Source organism: Aotus nancymaae, unplaced genomic scaffold (assembly GCF_030222135.1).
Source record: "Aotus nancymaae isolate 86718 unplaced genomic scaffold, 86718_ANA_hifiasm-v0.15.2.pri h1tg000089l, whole genome shotgun sequence".
NCBI lineage: Eukaryota > Metazoa > Chordata > Mammalia > Primates > Aotidae > Aotus > Aotus nancymaae.
In genome coordinates, this window is record NW_026988504.1 from 21,152,045 (window position 1) to 21,173,106 (window position 21,062).

A 21,062-nucleotide genomic window follows, 5' to 3' on the forward strand; every position below is an offset into this window, starting at 1 on the left:
TCAAATCTTGTGGCTCCCTGTCTACTTGAGGTACAGCCAGTTAGACTCCCAGGCTGCAAGACAGCGGGAAAGTTACCCACAGACCAGTGCACTCTCTAGCCCTACCGTGATTCCTGGGCATAGCCAGCTGGCAGGGTATGGGGATGAACAGAAACCCCTCCGGGGAGGGTCTTGGCGGCAACCAAATGCTACCACAGCACCACGCAGCTTCCTCGGCTCCTGAGGACTTTCTAGATGGGAGGGACGTAGGGGTGGCAATGCTCTCACCCCCACCCCAAAGTGGTATTTGCATAGCACTTAACAAATGTCACAAATGTCCACAGTGGGAGCCTGAGGCTCCCACTGTGCAAAAGCCAAGAAGGAAAGCTGTGACCTTCTTGGTGTCTGCCCTCAAACCTCAGGATCCTAGGGCGTCTCAAGGCGGCCCAGCCCCCAGCAGCACCTGGAAATGTGTAGCAGTCATGTGACCAAATTTATCACCCTCCCAGAGGGACCCTGGCTTCAGAGAAGAGGCGCCCTGACTGGGGTGGAAGGGCATGCAGTCCTAATCCCTCCCCACACCGAGCCCCGAGCACCCCCCCCACCCTCAGCCCGGAGGCAGTACCTTTGTCAAGGACGGGCCCAAAGATGGCCAGGCTGTCATCTATGGTGGTGCAGTTCCAGCGGCGGCCCCGGAACTGGTGCTGGCACTCCTGGATGCCCAGCTTCACACCCTCGGCCACGCTGGGCATAATCTCGATGTAATTGCGGCAGAAACGCAGTTGCTTGGGGACCAGGCCTGGGATGGAGCCGCAGAGCAGGGGCTGTGAGCCCAGAGATGTGTACTGCTGACCCAAGGCCAGGGACCTGCAGGCAGACAGAGGGTATTGATACTGTGGGCACAAAGCACCCATCCTGGGCACCATGGCCTCTTTGTGAACCCCTGGGGTAGGTGGAGAGGCAGAGGGCCTGTAGTTCTGACCCAGGCAAGTCAGCCCTCTGACTGCATCCAGCTTGCAGGGGGATGTGACCAGCAGAAACCGCTCGAGGGGACACTCAGGGTCAATGCAATGCCATGAAAAGAGGGCTGGACTAGAAAAATGGCATTTGGGGCCCAGATCCAGTCCTTTCCAGGTTCTGGGTCCAGCTGCCCTGATAGGCATTGAAGAGATCAGGCTGGACAATGTCCAAGGCAGTCCAGGATGCTGGGCCACATGGCGACCTCCAGTGACTCATGGGACACACGTGCGCACACACACGTACACAGACACACACACGCACGCATGCACACACATCACCCTCAGCCTCTTTTCAGGGATGCTGCCAACCCAGTACAGAGCCTCCTAGTGTCTCCTCAAGGAATTGCTGGCTTGCACCAAGTCCTTAGTCTACCAGGGCTTCCGCGACCATCTTTCCAGTTCCCTAGAAGTTTCTAGAGCTCTACCTCTTTTCTCATGAGAGACTGGAGCTTGGCTTTCTTTCAAAACAAGTTTAGCACAGAATCAAGAGGGAGAAGATCTCAGATCTCACTACCCACACCAACACCAGGTGACTTTGGTCAATTCACTCCCTTCCTCTGCCCCTCACTTTTCAATCAATATTCCATCAACTCTCTCAGGTTTTATAAAGAGTCAACCACAGAAGGAATGACTTATGGGGCGGAGCAGAAGAGTTTAAAATACTAGAAAAACCAAGGTAGGAATTGCTCCTTTTCTGTTCCCTCCCCTCAGCACAGGAACAGCAGAAATGACACTTTGTAGAAGAAGCTGAGAAAATGATCTGTGAATGTCAGTGGGCTTCAAGGCCAATTGCAACCTGCCCTATGACCAGGGGCGGTGTGAGCTGGAAGAAGGGGCCCGTCTCCTCTCCCTCTGTGTCCAGCACTAACCAAGGCTTTGGGCCGGCACTGGCCTAAGTCAGGTTTCCCATGAAAAGTGATGGGCAAAAGCCTTGGAAAAGGGGGCTGGGAGAAGACCCCACAAGGCAGGAAAAAGCAGACAAAAGCTTCTGGGCTGGACACGGGGCCAAACATTTAGCAACCGTCACTGCTTTCCAGGCACTTCATATGCAACGTTTCCGATCAATTCCTGAACATGAAGAGCTGGCCTAAGACTTTTTGGTCTGCGGTGGATCAGAGTGCAGTGTGCCTTCCCCAGGGTCCCACCTCCACATTGAGCTTGATGTCGGCCTTGGCCAACTCCTGGAGATTTCAAGGGATAGAGCTCCCTGGGCGCGGTGGAAGGGCACGCTACCCGCTCACCGTGGCTGTCTCCGGCTCAGTGGTCAGGGGGAGAAGCAGGTTCTCCTTTTTCCATGTATTTATTTTGGGTGGAGGAACTGAGGAGCCAGATCTGGGAGTTTGGATGGTAACATTTATAGACATTCCAGGTCTTAAGCACCGAGTTTTTCTAAAGGGAAAGAAGAGTCAGCCGGAAGTTCTGATTTACCAGTGGTAACGGCTAATTACTGATTTCCCCTGCACCCGGCCCTGGGCAGAGCCTTTTCCTTAGGTTTGCCTCATTTCATCCTCAAAACAACCCCAGCACATAGTAGGGTCATTATTCGCAGCCCCATTTTACAGATGGTTTAGCGTTGTGAGTTGATGGAGCAGCCCAGACCACAGAGCTCCTATGAAGTTGCTGGTTGGAACCCAGGCCGTCAGACTCCACAGCCCATGGGGCTCATCACTGTGTGATCCTGCCTGCTGGGCAACGTCTGCCTGGGTCCCCATGGGGTGAAGGTGGCTCAGGCCTGGCCCATCTGTACCCTGGGCCTCAATACTGAGCATGTGCCGGAGTGGGTAGAGTTGGCGAGCCTGGAGCCCATCAGGATGGGATGTGGTGCACACAGCACTGCCCCGCCCTGTTAGAAGCAGGTTAGAGTGATCATAAAATCCCTGTGGTTTATTACAGGCCTATCATGCTCTGGGCACAGTTCTGGGCGCCTGTGTCTGTTACCTTGTGTAATCCTCACAGCAAGTCTGTGATACGAACTTTATTATCATCACTATTATCCCATTTCCAAGATGAGGAGACTGAGGCCAGGGAGCTAAGTACCCTGTCCCATCTGCAGGGCTGCAAAAGTCCCCATTGAGCTTCCCTCCAGGCTCAGGCGGCCCCTCCCGTGCTCTTGAGCAGCATGTCCAGTCCAGCCCTGCTGCCTCTGCAGCCCTGCAATCACTGGAAGGGAAACCGAGGGAGGGTTCAGTGCAGACAACTCAGCCTCACACCATCCTGGGTGAGCAGCTCAGGAGCAAGACCCAGGGAAGAAGCCCAGTCTGTCCCCACTCCCTTTTCTGGTGTTTGGGACCCAAAGCCCTATATGGGATGGCTGGAGCAGGGAGCTGAGGCAGGGACCCTTCCTCTGCCCTCCTCCTCCCCCTCTTGTTGCCTTCCTGCCTCCTTTTTCCTCCCCTTCTCCCAGCCCTTGCTTTAACCTTCTGCAGGCCTAGGCACCCTCAAGCTAAACTGGAGGCTGAGCCCTGGTCCAGGAGCAGAACCCACAGGAGGAGCCCTAAGGGAGACAAAGCCCATTATACAGATGAAAAAGCAGAGGCTGGCCAAGTGAGGTGGCTCACACCTGCAATCTCAGCTACTCAGGAGGCTGAGGCAGGAGAATTGCTTGAACCTGGGAGGTGGAGGATGCTGTGAGCCAAGATCACACCACTGTACTACAGAGCGAGAATTTGTCAAAAAAAAAAAAAAGAAGAAGGAGGGAAGGAAGGAAAGAAAGAAAAAGAAAAGAAAGAAAGAAAGGAAGAAAGGAAGGAAGAAAGAAATAAAGAAGAAAGAGAAAAGAAAGAAAGAAAAAGCAGGCTGGGCGCGGTGGCTCCCACCTGTAATCCCAACACTTCGGGAGGCCAAGGCGAACAGATCACAAGGTCGGGAGTTCGAGACCAGCCTGGCCAATATGGTGAAACACCGTCTATACTAAAAATACAAAAATTAGCTGGGCATGGTGGCGCGTGCCTTTAGTCCCAGTTACTCAGGAGGCTGAGGCAGGAGAATCGCTTGAACCCAGGAGCAGAAGTTGCAGTGAGCTGAGATCACGCCACTGCACTCCAGCCTGGATGACAGAGCAAAACTGTCTCAAAAAAAAAAAAAGAAAAGAAAAGAAAAGAAAAAGAGCCCTTTCCCAAAAATAAGGAGGGATGGGGAAGAGACAGAGAGAGAGAGAGCACAAGCGCATGCACGGAGGCCCGCAAAGAGGAGCGACTTGTGCAGAGCCACACGGCCACATCCACAGAGCCAGGCTGACTGGCTCAGGGGGTTGAGGAGCCAGGAGGCCCACGCTAGCAAGGCAGCCCTTCACCCCAGCTCTCCAAGGGACTCCCTGCTGTCTGGCTTCACCAGTTACCTCACTCAGTGTCCCAGGTGGGTCTCCCCAGCCCAGCAGAGCACCTGAGCTCTGGCACACTGCCTGGTCTGACTTGATTGGCAGCAAAGGCCGGAGTGCTCCCCAGACAGCTCCAGGAAGGAGATGCTGCTGAGCCCCTCCTGCTGTGCAGACGCAGTCTCTCCTCTGCCAGGCATGGATTTCCTTTTGTCCCCACAGTTACATTGACACTGGCAATACTAATGACAACTATTTATGTAGCACCTGCTCTTTGCCAGACGCTTCAAATATATAATCTCACTTAATCCTCACAGCAACTCTGAGGAAACTGAGGCACAGAGAAGTTGGGTGACTTATGCAAGGAAGTGGCCAGAATTCAAGCACTAGGTTGTGTGACTCCCAGTGTGAGGGCCTCTGAGAACAATTCCTGAGCCTCAGACGCGATGAGCTGTTTGCCGTCTTTCCACCAAACCCTGCCTCTTTCCCATTGGCCAGGTCCAACCAACTGTGGACCCGGAAGCCACGGTGCCAGGGTCACATCCAGCTCTACCACTTCCTAGCTGCTGATCTCAGCAGTTTCCTTAACCTCTCTATTCCTCAGTCTCTTCATCTGTAAAATAGACACGACAGGAGGAATACGCCACAAAATCCAGTGCGTGGCTCCTGGGAAGCCCTCCATAGATGGTGGTTGCTATGGTTACGGTGTGTTTGGAGCTGTCCCCAGCACTTTGTTCCCCGGCTTGTCACCAACCTCATTCCTCCCATCCTTGCATCCCTGACTTGGGAGGACACATCAGAAATCTCAGAGCCCCCTCCTCTCCAACACTGGGAAGGATGCCTGGATCAGACCTCAGCCCTCACAGGAGTGGCAGAACAAAGACAGCTGTAATCTGGCTGAGGGTTCAAGGTCACTCAAAGAGTGAGGGCAAAAGGACACGTTCAAGATGCTCCATTCAAAGCTTCAGTTCAGATGGGGACATCCTGCGAGTAATTAGCAAGGCCTCTGGCGATGGGGCTTAGCTCTTGGGCCGGCGTCAGGGACTAATGAAGTGTGGCCATGGGTTGATTTCTGCAGGATAGCTGCCCCTGGACATGCCCAGCCACCCCCACCCTGAGCTTCTCCCCACACCCTGTTCAAATCTGAAATTCCACCATCGAAGACACATTACGTTAGCTCACAGCTCCTATTCCCCATTATTGAAGTGCAGGTTCCACTGGGGGAGGCAGCACAGGGAGTCTCATGATCCGCGATTTTTTGTGCCAAAGTGTGCATGGCTTTGACGGATTTGCCTACGCAGCTGAACGGCTCCGGCACGGCTATTTCACCTCCACACCTTTGCACGCGCTGAGCTCTCACCTCAGAGCACCTCTCCACTGCCAGGCCCCTGGCAAACATGCTACCCATCCTTCCAAACTTGCTTCCCAGGCCACCACCATTCTAAAGACTCCTGTGAGCTCCCAGACAGAAGTCACCTCTCCTCCGCCTGCATTTTTCCTGTACGTTATTCAAACCTTCTTATCACAAAGTGCTGAACTGCTTTGTTTCCAATTCCATCTGGCTGTGCTGGTCTCAGTCCCCAAGAAGAGAGGTAGTGTTTTCTCCCATTATTCCCCAGTGCCTCCCCCATCTCTCTCTCTCTCTCTCTCTCTCTCACACACACACACACACAGACACACACACACACACACACACACACACACACACACACATGCCAGCCCACTTGGCCTTCCAAAGGGCCAGGCACATGCTAGGTATTCGCTGATTCTGGAGGAAAGGAATGAAGAACTCTTCCAAAGGACCAGCCTGATGCCCCTCACTCGCCAGACCTCCCAGCATCCGGAGCTTCCGCCTACACACAGGACAAGACTCCTCGGTTCCGCTGAGGAAGTTCCTCCATTTAGGATCTGAGACGATGGCCAGGCTGTCAAGGGGGATAGAGCCCCGCCTGGCACTGGCAGCTGGTGAGGGGGAGGCCGGAGGACCCTGCTAGGCCTTCGCAGCTGGGCCAGGGGCTATTTATACCCAGCTCCTGGCCCGGCCCTGCCCTTCCCTAGGGCCCTGCCACCCTCCCGCTGAAGCCGGCTCATCCTCCACCTCGACCACCCACTGCACAGCTGGGCCGAAGACAGACTGGAGCAGCCAGGAGGATGGGCCTCGGGCGCACTGCACGTCAGACTGCTCGTGGAACTTCGGTGTTGACCCCTCAGAGTGAAACATCCCTCTCCAAATAGGCCAAAGCTAAACCTCATTCATGGCCTCATCCAGTTCCCACCCCACCCCAGTTCTGTGCCTCTATCCTGATAACACCTGCTGTGGCCAGAGGGCTGCAGGGGTGAGTACACAGCAGAGAGAATTTTTTTTTTTTTTTTTTGAGACAGAGTCTCACTCTGTTACCCAGGCTGGAGTGCAACAGCATGATCTTGGCTCACTGCAACCTCCACCTCCCGGGTTCAAGAGATTCTCCTGCCTCAGCCTCCCAAGTAACTGAGATAATTTTTTGTATTTTTCGTAGAGATGGGGTTTCACCATGTTGGCCAGGCTGGTCTCAAATTCCTGACCTCAAGTGATCCACCCACCTCTGCCTCCCAAAGTGCTGGGATTATAGGCATGAGTCACCCCGCCCGGCCATAGAGAACATTTTTAATCAGTGAATTCAGGTCAGCCTGGACGCTGCGTTGACTTCGGTTCCTAACATACAGTGAGATACCTAAAGGCGCCCTGTGCAGTGCGTCCCACAGCATCTGCCACTGGCATTGCTGACCTCAGATGCTGCTGTGACGGCCAATCCCCTGCTGATGGGGGTCCAACTGCGCTGCCGGCACCCACTCCCTGAGTGATCCACCAGGGCATGCAGTCCTGCACCCAACCAGGTGGCCTCCCAGATGGAATCATGCACAATCTCCCTCCTCTTCCCTACACACAGAACAGATGAAAACAGGGCCCTGTCCCTCAAAAGGTTACACATAGAATTACCCTATAATCCAGCAGTGCCACTCCCGGTATACACCCAAAAGAACTGAAAATGGGGGCTCCAACAGACACCCGTACACCAGTGTTCCTGGCAATGCGACTCACAGCAGCCAAAAGGCAAAAACAAGCCAAGAGTCGTCAGCAGATGAGTGGGTAAGCAACAGGTGGCCCATCCTTACTCAGCCAGAAAGAGGAATGAGGCTGAGGCTCCAGCACTTTGGGAGGCCAAGGCGGGTGGCTCACCTGAGGTCAGGAGTTTGAGACGAGCTGAGCCAACATGGTGAAACCCCATCTCTACTAAAAACACAAAAATTGGCCAGGAATGGTGGCACGTGCCTATAGTCCCAGCTACTCGGGAGGCTGAGACAGGAGAATCGCTTGAATCCGGGAGGCGGAGGTTGCAGTGAGCTGAGATTGCCCCATTGCACTCCAGCCTGGGCAACAGAGCGAGACTCTGTCTCCAAAAAAAAAAAAAAGTGGGGGGGATGAAATTCTGATGCAAGCTACAATGTAAAGGAATCTTGAAAACAAGCTAAGTGACAGAGTCAGACACAGAAGGACGAACACTTATGATTCCACTTCCATGAGGTGTCTAGGTAAATTCATAGGGACAGAAAGTGGGACAGAGGGAGAGAAGGGAAAGGAGGGAGTGGGAGGTGACTGCATAATAAGCACGGCATTTGGGATGATGGAAATCGATGGTGGGATGGCCGCACAGCACTGGAATGTACTTAATGCCACTGAATGGTACACGTTAAAACGGTTAAGTAGCAAAATTTAAAAGGAGAGGTGGTGCTCGCATTCCCAGCCTTCGACTTCCCACTACAGCGCCTCTGCAGGACGAAATTCCAGGGCCCGGGTCTAGTCTAATTCCCCCTTTCTCTACATGGGAAGACTGAGGCCCAGAGAGGGTTTGTCATTGTCTCGGGTCACTCACCTGGCTGGGAGGTGGGAGGAGAACCCAGGGCTTATGATTCTTTTACTCACCAGGTTCCTAACCTGGGGTGATGAATGTACATTCTCAGAAGCTCCTCTGGGGCTGGGCACAAAAGGGACCCGCCTGGCCCCACGTGGGTGGGGCTGTAGAAGGTGGGCCCAGGAAAAGGCTCCCCTCCCTGCTGCGGTCTCAGGTGTGCTCCGTGGCGAAGCCTCCCCGAGTCATGCCTCTTTTGCGGTCATGGGCCCTTTGCCCTTACCTTTCTCCATGGTGAAGCCTAACCATCTCCACCAGCCCCAAAGGGAGGGCATCTTAAGACTCTGATCCGAAGATCTAGTGTCTCTTAAAACGACTGGCATGGCTATTGAGGGGGAAGGGAGGAGGGAGGAAAGGAGAGAGGAGAGGGGAAGAGGGAGGGAAGGAGGGAAGGGAGGACGGAGGGGAGGAGGGAGGGGAGGAGCGGGGTCAGAAACCACCTCTCCTGGGGTCATTTCTCTCCTTCTGCAGTGGTGGCCCTGGTGCTTCTGTAAACCCCACAGCAGCCCAGGGCCAGGTGCTCCACCTACTGGCTCCTGGGCAGTATTGGACAGAAGCCCAACCTGTTTCTGGGCCCAGAGGGGCCCCACCCTCCATGGAAACTTCTAGAAGGGAAAGGAAAGGTTTGAGGAAAGAGCAGAAAGCAAAGGACCAAGCCTTGGCTTTGGAACTCAGGCCACACTACTCTTCCACTTAGGTCAAGACGCCATTCAGGACGGGCAGATGTCAAGACAGGAAGCTCAACAAGCTTAGAGGCGCATGTGCACGCCACGGGGCTGGGCCCGGTGGGCTCTGACGCACCCAGCTCCTGGAGCTTCCCAGAAGCTTCCACCCAGAGTGGCAAGGCAGTCACTGCTGCGGACGAGGGAGGCCACAGGCCTGGACTGGAGCCACTCACCTGGCTGTTTGGCAGGGGGCTTGTGACAAAGCCAGAGAAACCGAGCTCAAGATTCCAGCTGCCACTGTTCCTGGCCCTCCGGGAATGCATGCGCACCCTTCGACTACTGAGCACAGGTCTAGACCTCAACATTTCAGTGCAGGGCCAAGGGTAGGGGGTTTCTTCTGAGTCCAAAGGGGCTCAGGTAGGGCTGTGTCCTGTGGCTCAGGGGATGCCTTTCATCAAAGCCATGGGAGGCGTCTCTGGGCCTTGCCGTTAGGGGCTGGTTCATTCTCTCAGCAGGGTGCAGGGGCTCTCTGGCTCTCCTGCATCTCCAGCAGGGGTGGGAGCACCCTTGCATATGTCTGGGAAGGAAGGGAAGGGCGAGGGTGGAGCGGGTGCAGGCTCTGAGACCGTGGAGGGGCAGCTGTCTTGATTTAGCCCCAGCCGTCCAGACTGGGGCCTGGTGACCTGTGGAGTCAATGGAGGTGACTGTCCAGAGAGCAGTTAAGTCTGGCCTTGGTAAACGAAGTCATTCACCACCTATTCACTCAACACGCACGAATTGAGTGATGACTCTCAGCCTGGCAGGGCTCCAGGTTCTGGGAATGTGGAGATGAATGAAGCCACACCCAAGGAGCACCCAGCCCCCGAGGCTCCTGTCAGTAACAGACTAACAAGCCTTTCTTGAGCACCTACTAGGTGTGGGCACCATGGGTGCCTTAAATGAGTGAGACATGGTCTCAAGGCACTTGTAACTTACAGCCCCAGTAACCTCCAAGCCAGAGGGTACATGGTCAGGGCAAGCAATTTCTAGGAACAGGGCAAGTGGGTGTGCACTGCCTGTGGAGGGCTCCATGTGGAGCAGCTGCTGGGCTGGAGAAGGATGGCTAGGGGCCCTCAGGTGAAGCCAGGTGGCAGGGGGACAGCCCCAGGCAAGGGGGTGTGTCCCCCCACACCAGAATCTAGGAGTCACACAGAGAAGCAGAGGACAGAAAGCAGCTAGAAAGGGGCCCTGAGTGCCAGGCATTATTCGGACAAGCTAGCAGCTTCCTTAGCTGGGCTTTGAAATATTGTCCTGTTAGTCACGAGCAAAATGGGACAAGAGGTGGGCGCTGGGAAAGCAGCTGGGAGGCGGGGGTGACGTGGATGCTAAGGAGACTCTGGGGCGTGGGGATCCATTGCAACCTCCCAGGGCCCAGCTCTCACTGTGCAGCTGGGCCGAGACCCACCCGCCTGGGTCACTGGGGTCTGTGGCCCAGGATGAGCCCCCTGGCCATCTCAAGACAGTGGTTTCAGGAACAGACAGGAAGCTGTGAATAAGGACTGGTAACCATCTAGTCCCATGAGAAACCGGAGGAAGGAGGAAAGTGTGGCCAAGGTTTTGAGCCAGGGTGACCAGGAAGATCGAGATGGTGTCCACTAAGATGGAAGGTAAGAAGGAAAGCCGCTTTGGAAACAAGACGAGGACATGTCTGGGGCCAGAGGGACCTCCAGGCACCACGTGCAGACAGAGCTGTGTCCAAGATGGGGACGGAGGCTAGAAATCCATCTAGGGATGTTTGTCTGAGAGCTAAAAGTTGAATTATACTTTCGGCCCAATCTCGGCCGTGGGCACACGAGGTTGGGGCAGGGGCTGAGCCTCACGGTGGGAGCAGCAATGCCATATGCCAGCAGTAGGGGTTGGAGGTGGGGAAAATCGGGAGGGAGGCAGAGAGCTGGGTCCGAAGGCGAGCCGCCCAGCTTCAGGGCCTGAACCTCATACTAGGGGACTGGAAAGGTGGGCTCTCCCCAGACCTCAGCCCCTGCCCAGCCAACACTGGCAGCAGGCGCCCAGCTCTGGCTTGTGTCTTCCGTATTCCAGACACAGTCCCCAGGAGATGCACAGTCAACATACCTAGACAGACGGAGCCTCCATACCCTCCCTCCTCTGCGCTTCCCCCTTTTGCTTTTCTTAGGATGCATCCTAAGCCCTCAGTGCACAGCTGCCTTTCCTTGGAGACCCCTCTCTGACCACACAGTGGGACCTCCCAGCCCTGACCCTGCTCCTGCCACAAGCTACAAAGCCAGCTCTCCCCTGTTGCCCTGGGACCCAGGTTCTGGGTCTGTCCCTCAGGTTGGCTCGGCTGAACTCTGAGCCTTTGGGCTTTGACCAGCCCTTCCTGGACCTGTCACCCTGCATTGGGTCACTAATGTCACCTTGAGTACAGTAGGAACAGGAAGGTGGGGCCTGGGGGTGACTCTGAGTAGAAGGGGATATCCCACGTAGTGATCCACGTCATGGGAGAAAAACAGACCCACACGGAGAAAAGAAATCCAAGTAAAAAGCCATTCCTTCCGTCCGGCAGGAGCCCCTGAGCACAGGCCCCCGGAGCCCGGGAAACTCACTAGCCCTGCTGGCCAAATGACCGCTTCTACATGCTGGGAGCGACTTTAGCAGCTCCCTTCTGTTCCTAGCTTCTAACGATTTACTTTTCAGGGCCACGAGGGCCCTTCCAAGGAGGTGGCACAGCTCAGCTGCCGGGGACCACCTGAGAGCCCAAGAGGGCCACGGTTCTGGGCAGCCGTGGGAAGAAGGAAAGGGCGGGGGCTCAAAGCCAAGAGTTTGGCTGCAGACCGGGCCCCCAGTCAGAGGGAAGAGGCTGCGGGGCCCTGTGCTCCAACCCGGGGAGCCCTGTGGGATGTTTCTTTGGGGAGAAAAGGGAAGGGAGGGCAGGGGTGTGGAGGGCGGGGCAGGGCCTGGGCTGGAATGCTACAGCTTCTGTTCTCCAAAGCAGCTCCTGGAGCACCTGCCTGCGGCTCTGGCTGATCTGATAAGATGTGACAAGACGGCCTGAAAAATGTTGAAACCTGTAAAATGTTTAAACCTGTTTTTTGTTGTGTTGTGAGCATGAAGTGTTTTTTCTTTCTTTTTTTCCCCCCTATTTCACAGGAAAGTGAAGTTGATCAGACTGGAAAAAGGGAGGAGGGTGGAGAGAGGGATCGTTGCCTTCGGCCACATTGTGGTGCAGGGCATGGAGCAGTCTGGTGGGACCTGGGGAGGAGGAGAGAGGGTGGGAACAGGAGGGAAGAGGGGGCAAGAGGTGAGAGGAGTCAAGGGGGGAAGGAGGAGGAGGACAGGAGAAGGAGGGGAGGGCGGGGCCCTGCACCCCTGGCCTGCTCAGCAGCGGCAGTCCGTCCTCCCCAGGACCAAACGCAGTCCCCCACTTGGCACCTCAGAGGACTCCAGGGCTGTGGGTCTCTTCCTTCAGGCAGAGGATTCACAGAGAAGGGCCTAGGCCCAGAGGGGTGTCCAGAGACAGGTAAAAGGGGGACCTCACCCTTCAGACCCCAGAGGGTCTGAGAGGCACCGAGCCCACAGGTCGGCACATGCTGCCCGGTGACCACAGAGGAAAACAGCTCCCAAGGACACACGCCAAGAGCTGGGTCAGTTTCTCCACTTTGCTGCGCAGTTCAGGACTCACGGGTGAGCCCAGACGCCCTGTGCCTGCTCAGGTAGAGCCCCAGCCCTCTGCCTTCAGACATGCAAAGCCGTGCTGTGTTCTCAACGTTACAGAAGAGGCCTACTTGAGGTCACAGCGTTTCTGCCCATCAGTTTCGGATGATTGTCATACAGCTCCCTCTAAGTGTCTAGTCTCGCCAACTCAGGCTGAACATTCTAGAAACCCTGGTGGGCCAGGTGTCTCTGGCATGCTCATCAGTACAAAGATAGATGTTCAGTAAAGACCATTTTTCTTTTCCTTTTTTTTTTTTTAAGACAAGGTCTCACTCTGTCACGAAGGCTGCAGTACAGTGGCACAATCAAGCTCACTGCAGCCTTCAACTCCTTGGCTCAAGCAGTCCTCCCACCTCAGCCTCCTGAGTAACTGAGACTATAGGCACATGCCACTATGCTCGGCTAATTTAAAAAAAAACTTTTATAGATAGGGTCTTGCTATGTTGCCCAGGCTAGGTTTCAAACTCCTGGGCCCGAGCAATCCTCCCACCTCAGCCTCCCCAAGTGCTGGGATTGCAGGCGGGAGCCACTGTGCCCAGCCAATAAAGACCTATTGAATAAAAGTCTCCACCTGCGAAAGTTTTCTTGCTGTCAGAGTAGGGCAGGGGCGGGGACAATGGGAGAGCCCTGAAAAGGCTTTAGGAGCATTCTGTAAATGGCCACGCATGTTAGTGACTCCATTACAATATTAGGTCATAGAATGTCAAAGCTAGATGGGACCTCTGACATCACCTAGTTCAGCTCCTTGGGGGAATCAAGGCTCAGGGAAGCGAAGTGCCTTCCCCATTGTTCCTCCACTGGTTGGAGGCAGTGCAGAGAGCACAACCCAGGCCTGCTGACTCGCAGCCAGGGCTCTGTCTCCCTTATAGCGTGCAGATCCTTCCTGAAGCCTCCCAGACCTGACCATCTGAGGGCTGGGCCTCATTCAGTACCTGCGTGCTGTGTGCCCGAGATGTGTAAGATGTAGCCTCCACCCTCCTCATGACCCCACCTCAGTGCAGGTGACCAGTCAGTGGCAGCATATGAGGAGTCCCACCTGGGACTTCAAGGAACAAGCGTGCCGAGGAGAGAGGAACTGGGAGAAGGCAAAGGACATCTTCAAAGAGGTGACATTTGAGCTGGGTCTTGAGTTGAAATCAGCTTGGCCAACTTGTCCGTTTCTTTGCCTCCCACTCCACTAAGCGGGATTCTCATTCAAACTGTTCCAAAGCCACGTTTGCATCTTTAGCTCATTTTAACCTCGTAGCATTTCTCCCCTTCCTGACCCCTCCAAACCCTACGTCAGTCTCCCATTTTACAGATCGAGAAATGAGAACCTTACAGAGTTAGGTTGCTGTTCTGAGAAGCCAAGTCTGCTGGTTCCCACACCAGGAATTTGCCGGGTCCACACATTGCTATACACTTGAAGCCAGTTCTGATAAAAGACAAAACATAGCCTGCCCAGCCCTCTTGTTCACTTCCCACTCCAGACTCCTATTCATCCCTCAAGGTCCCATGTTCAAATCCCCTCTTAATGTCTCCAGTTCATATTGTTCCCTCTGGCCATTTTCCCAGCTCTTATGCATCCCTCAGGTGTAAACTTCGACACACTCAAGTGAATTGTCCACTCACTTCTGGTGAGTTTTTTGAGAGGAGAGATTCTTTCACTCATTTACATATGGAATCCAGCCCCTGGTTCACCAGCAGGTACAGTGGCCCTGCGAGGACCTCCCTGCCTCCTTTTGCTGGACTCAGCAGCTCCACTGAACGCCCAGTCCTTCCCCTCGTCTCTCCCAGATCCCACAGGCTGTCTCCATAACAAGCTGAGGGCAAGTGATGGCCATGGCCCTGCTGGCTGTCTGGGATTTTTAACACAGCTGCTGGCTCCACAGTTTGGGAGTCCTTTGTTTGACTCTTAGAAGCTGCCCAGTGAGGAACACTCAAAGCTGTGCTGCTCGGCTGGGAGCTCACTCTTAGAGCAGCTCCCCTGGGCTCCTCAGAGAGCCACCAGCCTGGTGTGTGTCTTTATTCAATAAACATTCATGCTGGGTCAGGCCTTATGCTGGACACCAGGAGCATGGGTGCCTGGGGCACTGCTGGTCTTGCAAGGACTCCCAGTTGAGCCTGGAGTTGCCCGGAGGTAGCCCATCCTCCTCTTTATGGGGTCCCAGAGGCCACCCAGCCCGCCTCACACCTGGACAGCACTGGCCACCAGAGCTGGCACCTACCTGGACTGTCCCACCCACTCCCTTATTCTATGCCCTTCAGAAAACCAAGGACAGTCCCTGACCGGCTGGCTACTGGGGTCGGGGATGCAGACACCTGTGCTCCAAGGCCAGCGCTGCAGGATCAGAGCCTCTGGGGAGGAGTCCAGGAAGCAGGCTCATTAAACCCCCGCCGGAAGTGTGATAGTAGAATGGTATAAGAGGATGCAGCAGGAAGGCCCCAACCTCCCCTGTGACGTTCTCTGGCCAAAGAGGTTGAATCTGATCTACCCAAGCGTTGAGAGGTAACTTCTGGTTATCAGGGAACACGAGGGACAGAGGAACAGACCAAACGACACTGTGGGGAAGCCACCGGACTGATCAGAGCAGGGCTCGAACCCGGGGCCCTGCCAGCTGGAATACTACACCATGGCACTCCGTGGCAGGGAACCTCGAGGCCACAGTGCACTGGACACTGCCCAGGGCTCCAGCTCAGACCTCCAGCTGGGCCTGGCCCTGGAGCCAGCAGTGGCAGGTGCGCCTGCAGGAGCCGGCCGCGGGTCAGGAGGCCTCACAGGAGGTGCTGCAACCACACCCTGGTGCTCAGGGCAACGATCCCACTCTCTGCCTTTCAAGGTGGGTATTTCCACCACATTCCCAGAAGGGCTTCTTTGCGCCTGGTCCCCCCACGGCACTGAGGATGGGCAGGTGAAGACAGCCCTGCCCGGCACCTGGACTTCCCCCGCTCTATTTAGGGAGGCCCCACCCAAGTTCAAAGCGCTGGCTGCCCCTCCCTCACAGCCCCATTCCCCATCCCCAGGCGAGGCAGTCCAGAGCGAGCCTCGACATTTTCCTCTGCACCTCCTTCCCCCAGCCTCATCAGTCCCTGCCGCCCGTTCCTCCTCCGCAGGGTCCTGGCTTTTTAGCTCTGTCCTCTCCTTGCAACAGGCGCCTGGGTTTGCAAGCATGCACTCTGCACGTTAGGAGCCGAATCCGGGTTCATTACAGACCCGTGCAGGACTTCATTACATATTCCAGCACTCAGCAGGGTGGGCCATTGGTTCTCATCCCTGGCTGCATAGTAAGTGGCCCTGCTGAGCTCAGAAACAAGGCTGCCTGGCCCCCCCTGCAGAGAGAGGGATTTAAGTGGTCTAGGTGCCCCCTCCCCTCTGTGGTATCCTCCCTCCCTCCCTCAACATTGTGAAGCGCTGTCCTGGGTGACAGACAGGGCTGGGGACCTGCGCACGGCCACACCCTGGGTCCACAGCTGGGCCTCCTGGGTCCTCTGCCCTCCCCCACCCCCCAGGCCCCACCTCCTCTACTCCCAGGACCAGTCCGTTCTTTCCAAGTCATTAGGATCAACCTGTCCCCTTTTCCAAACTCTGATCTTGTCCACTTTCTCTCCTGAAGTAGCCCTCCCTCACCCTCTCTCTCCTGGCCTCTCAGCAAATTTCCATCTTCACACCACAGAAGCAAAACTTTCCTGATCCAGCAGCCATGAGGAAGAAGTGTTTGGACATGCCCCTCCGTTTCCATGCACCTTGGCAGAACTCAGACACCAGCCACCGTGCTCGCGTGTTATGTGCGTTCCAAACCACACGCTGACTTACGTCGGAAGAGGACAAGATAAAAGATGCATTTCAAAAGCAGCCTTTCCTCCTGCAGCCTAAAGCATTGTCTGGCGACCCCTGCCCGGGCCCAGCTCCTCGTTTCCTCTGGGGTTTTTCTCTCTTCTTTTCTGTTCTTCCTGATTTCCCCATTTAGCTGTCTTAGCTGCAGTGGGGGCGTATCTGTTTGTGAGTAGGTGGAAGTTCTCTCTTCAAAGGTATAGGCTGCTGACACTCTTGGAGTTCAAGGTAGCAAGCCTTTCCCTTACTGGGTTAGGGGCTCCACACTTTCCTTGTTTTTTGCCCGCAGCTACTTTTTCCTCAACCCCAGGACTTTGCTTTTCTCACTCTTTTTGTTTTTTTTTTTTTGAGACAGAGTTTCTGTCTGTCGCCCAGGCTGGAATAGGGTGGCATGATCTCAGCTCACTGCAACTTCCATCTTCCAGATTCAAGCTATTCTCCTGTCTCAGCCTCCCGAGTAGCTGGGGTTACAGGCATGCAGCACCACACCTGGCTAATTTTCTTTGTATTTTTAATAGAGATGGGGTTTCACCATTTTGGCCAGGCTGGTCTCAAACTCCTGACCTTAAGTGATCCGCTTCAGCCTCCCAAAGTGCTGGGATTACAGATGTGAGCCACCGCGCCTGGCCTCCTCACTCTTTTCTGCAGAACCTCCCCTCCCCTCCCACTCCTTTCCCTCCCTTCACTGGGTACCACACCCTGTCACCCCACCAGGCCAGGCCTGTCCTGCTGGTAAGGGTGCTGGGGAACAGGGAATTTCTGGGATTTCTGTCTGCGTTCTACTCACATTCATCACAAAAGTAGGAAGGTATTTCTTCTGGAGAAAGCACACTCTGTGTAGAAAAGATAAAATCTCTCTCTCTGGCTGGCGCAGTGGCTCATGCCTATAATCACAGCACTTCAGAAGGTTGAGGCAGGAGGATAGCCTGAGGCCAGGAGTTTGAGACCAGCCTGGGCAACACAGCGAGACCCTGTCTCTACAAATTACAGAAAAATTAGCTGGGCATGGTAGTGCACACTTGTAGTCCCAGCTACTGGGGAGGCTGAGGCAGGAGGATCACTTGAGCCCAGGAGTTAGAGGCTGTAGTAAGCCGTGATTGCACCACTGCACTTCAACCTGGGCAACAGTGTGAGACCCTGTTTCTTAACAAAAGAAAACAACTCTCTCTTACACATACACACACAGAAATAGAGAACATTTATAGTCAAAAAATTCGAATTCTCTACAAATGGGATGTGTGTTCAGCACAAAAGGCAAAACGTCAGTGGACATTAGCTCCAGTTAAGGCTCCCCCAGGACTCACCCTGGCCTCAGAAAAGGCTGAATTACCACAGGTGGGAGGAGGTGTCCTCCAAATAGAGGGGGTGATGACATCGTGGAGCACCTCTATGGGGACACTCAGGCTGTGAATGAAATAAAGAACGCTTTTATAGGTGTGTACCCAGCGATGAATAAGATGAGGTGGGGTCCATTTATTTGGGTAGAGAGTGGTTAATAAGGTAGTGAAAAACTCCAGTAATTTCCTGACTCTGCTCTGAATAGGGTAGTAAGGGGCCCTATTCACTGGAGCACTCAGAGTGGCCACTGTTAATAATAATAGCTAACATTTATCGAGGCCTGACTGTGTGCCAGTTGCTATGTAAAGCACTTGACATAGAATATATCCTTTAATTTGCCAAATAACCCAATTTGATGAATGATGACATGGGCTCAGAGAGGCTAAGTGACTTGTCTAAAGTCACACGGTTAGGAAATGGTGGCACTGAGGTGGTGAAAAAAGCAGTAAGGGCTGGGGGAGGTGGCTCACACCTGTAATCCTAGCACTTTGAGAGGCCGAGGCAGGAGTATCACTTGGGCTTAGATGTTTAAGACCAGCCTGGCCAATAGAGCAATACCTTGTCTCTACTAAAATTAAAAAAAAATTAGGTGGGCATGGTGGCGCCCACCTGTAGTCCCAGCTACTTGAGAGGCTGACTTGGGAGGATCGCTTGAGCCCAGGAGGTCGTGGCTGCAGTGAGCGAGCCAAGATCAAGCCATTTCACTCTAACCTGGGTGACAGAGCGAGACCCTGTCTTAAAAAAAAAAAAAAGTGCTGGGAGACATTTACCAGGGCGGGGCTTGCAGGGAGCATGTTCACGAGGAGGAAGGGAAGGACATGCTCAGGCCCTGCCCTGCTGCTCTGGCTGCTGTTGGGATGAACAGCCCTGTACATTCAAACGCTGGGCTCCCGCCATCAATCTTTTTTCTTTTGAATGTTGGTGTGGATCTTCCGCACTGGAGGTCCATTTCTCTGTATCTCAGACAAGGCTGGACCCACACCCAAGGCATCACAGGAGGAGAGGAGCCCCAGATCTGAGGGCTGGAGGCATTTGTGTGTGAGACAGTACGTGGAACTTCAGGGGACCAGAGAATTCAAGGTGGCAGAGGGTTAACGGGACCTCTCCCAGGACACCACGCCCAGCAGATGGTGACAAATGTGGGCAAGAGTCCTGAGAGAGAGGCCAGGGTAGATGACACACGTTCCCAGGACCTGCCAGTCTGCAAAGCTTTTCCCCACACAACTTCTCCGCAAATCCTCTCAACAGCCCTGAGAGTAGAGATGCCGGCTCCACTTTACAAATAAGGAAACTGAGACTCAGACGCATTGCCAGAAGCCAGGATTGGAAGTGCAGTTGGACCCCAAATCCCATGCTGTCGCTATTTTGCCACTCTGTCCAGACCCCACCCTCTGAAGATATCCAGTTTATTCCAGCAGCGTACATTTATTTGGCACCTGCTGTGTGCTCTGCACTGAAGGCGGCATGACGGGGAGATAATCAAGACACTGTCATGTGGTGAAATCTAACAGGCAGGCCATGTTCATAGGAGTGGCAGGAGGTTAGCAAGGGGACAGCCAGCTTATAAACTCTCTGGTGGGGGGAGGGCGGGGGAGAGCAAATGAAGGAAGACGTGGAACGGGCGTGGGGGTGGATAAGCCACAAGACCTCAGAGGTCTGTGCCCTAAGAGAAAAGGAAGAGGATGGGCATTTCTGGGACACTGATGTCACATAAAACTCTAACCCCAAGGGACCAAGAAGGAAGGAGGCCGGGGCCTGAGGTTCTGCTGATCAGCTTCAATCCCACCAGCAGTGAAGAGGTGTCACCACCTGTGGGCCTGAGAGAAGCCCAGGCCCTTATGCAGGCTGGAGCCCCCGACGGGACCTGTCAGAGCTGGAAGGAGCCTTGGGGGTCGTCTGGCCCAGCCTGCACATTGCACAGGGATCAGAACCAAAGGCCACTTCATTGAGCTGAGGACCCAAAGAACGTAGCCAGCTCTGAGAAGGGTTCTTCAAGGCTCTGGCTCGCCTTTGTTTGCAGAACACACTGTACCACCATGGAGAGGATAAAAATCCAAAATTCAGGATCTCAGCCCATTCTCACACTAGTCAATCTTCAACAGTCTACTGATCTATACATGCCTGGGAATTCCCTCCTTTCTCCAGACCAGGAAGATCTCAGCTTCCCTCCACCAGCTTCTCAGGACAATTCTTTTTTTTTTTTTAAACAGAATCTTGCTCTGTCACTCAGGCTGGAGTAGAGTGGCTCGATTTCAGCTCACTGCAACCACCACCTCCCGAGTTCAAGTGATTCTCATGCCTCAGCCTCTGGAGTAGATGGGATTACAGGCACCCACCACCATGCCCGGCTAATTTTTGTATTTTTAGTAGAGATGGGTTTCTCCATGTTGGCCAGGCTGGTCTTAAACTCATGATCTCTGGTGATCTGCCCACCTCAGCTTCCCAAAGTGCTAGGATTACAGGCATCAGCCACTGCGCCCAACTGTTCCCAGGCCATTTCTGAGGCACCTGGTAGAATTCTTACCTGGTTACCTCACCTGTGTCCCTCTGAGCCTCCATTTTGGCCCTCGTTTCCTGCCCTCAGGTACTGAGGGAGTAGCTGTTCCCTGCCAGGAATGAAGCCCGCAACCTTGTCTGCTCCCCCATAACATCTCAAACCTCCTGCCCCACACCAGTGCGTTCAGCCCCTCTGCTGACACCCCATGTCTCACTTGCCTGGTATGGCCAGAGCTGGGGATGGTGCAAGAATAAAGCCTTAGGTCATGTAGAAAGCAGACCACCGACCCTGTGATTTCTGAGGCTCCCCTCCTAGGTGGGGAAGAATGGAAGAGCGGCCTCTGGGGTCTGAGAAGCCGGCAGGCAAAGGGACAACAGCAAATTCTCCTCCAACGACCCTCAGCCCCCGATGATGCCCTGTCCAACCCTCCTAGATCCGAAGCCGTGAGCCCTCAGGAACGTGGCCACTTTGAACCCAGCTCCCTTGCCTGGCTAAAAGCCACCGTGGGTGCCCAGCCTGCAAACTTTTCCCAGCACACAGGGCCCTGTGCAAGGGGCAGCAGGCGACAACACCCAGCCCAGGTCCAGGAGCACCCTGCTGTTCTGCTGCTCTGCTGACTCACAGGCGATTCTGCTGCTGCGCAGGCTCAAAGCCAGCCCCACCCCAGGATCTCTGTCTTCCTGGGTCTATTGTGAAGGTGCTGATCACCCCCAGGTCTCGAAGACAACTCCTTCTCCTTCACTGTGCGTTCTTGTTCTCTGTCTCTCTCTGTCTCTGTCTCTCTC

General features: G+C 54.6%; 1 protein-coding gene across 1 annotated transcript in view; it reads right to left on the reverse strand.

Annotated features, from left to right (window-relative positions):
* The window catches only part of WNT3 (Wnt family member 3), a 54,045-nt gene that overhangs the window by 12,498 nt on the left and 20,485 nt on the right, over positions 1–21,062 (reverse strand). The window contains exon 2 of the mRNA XM_012444143.2: positions 605–846. Within this exon, the coding sequence (XP_012299566.1) occupies positions 605–846 (242 nt within the window). The remainder of the gene's footprint in view (positions 1–604; positions 847–21,062) is intronic.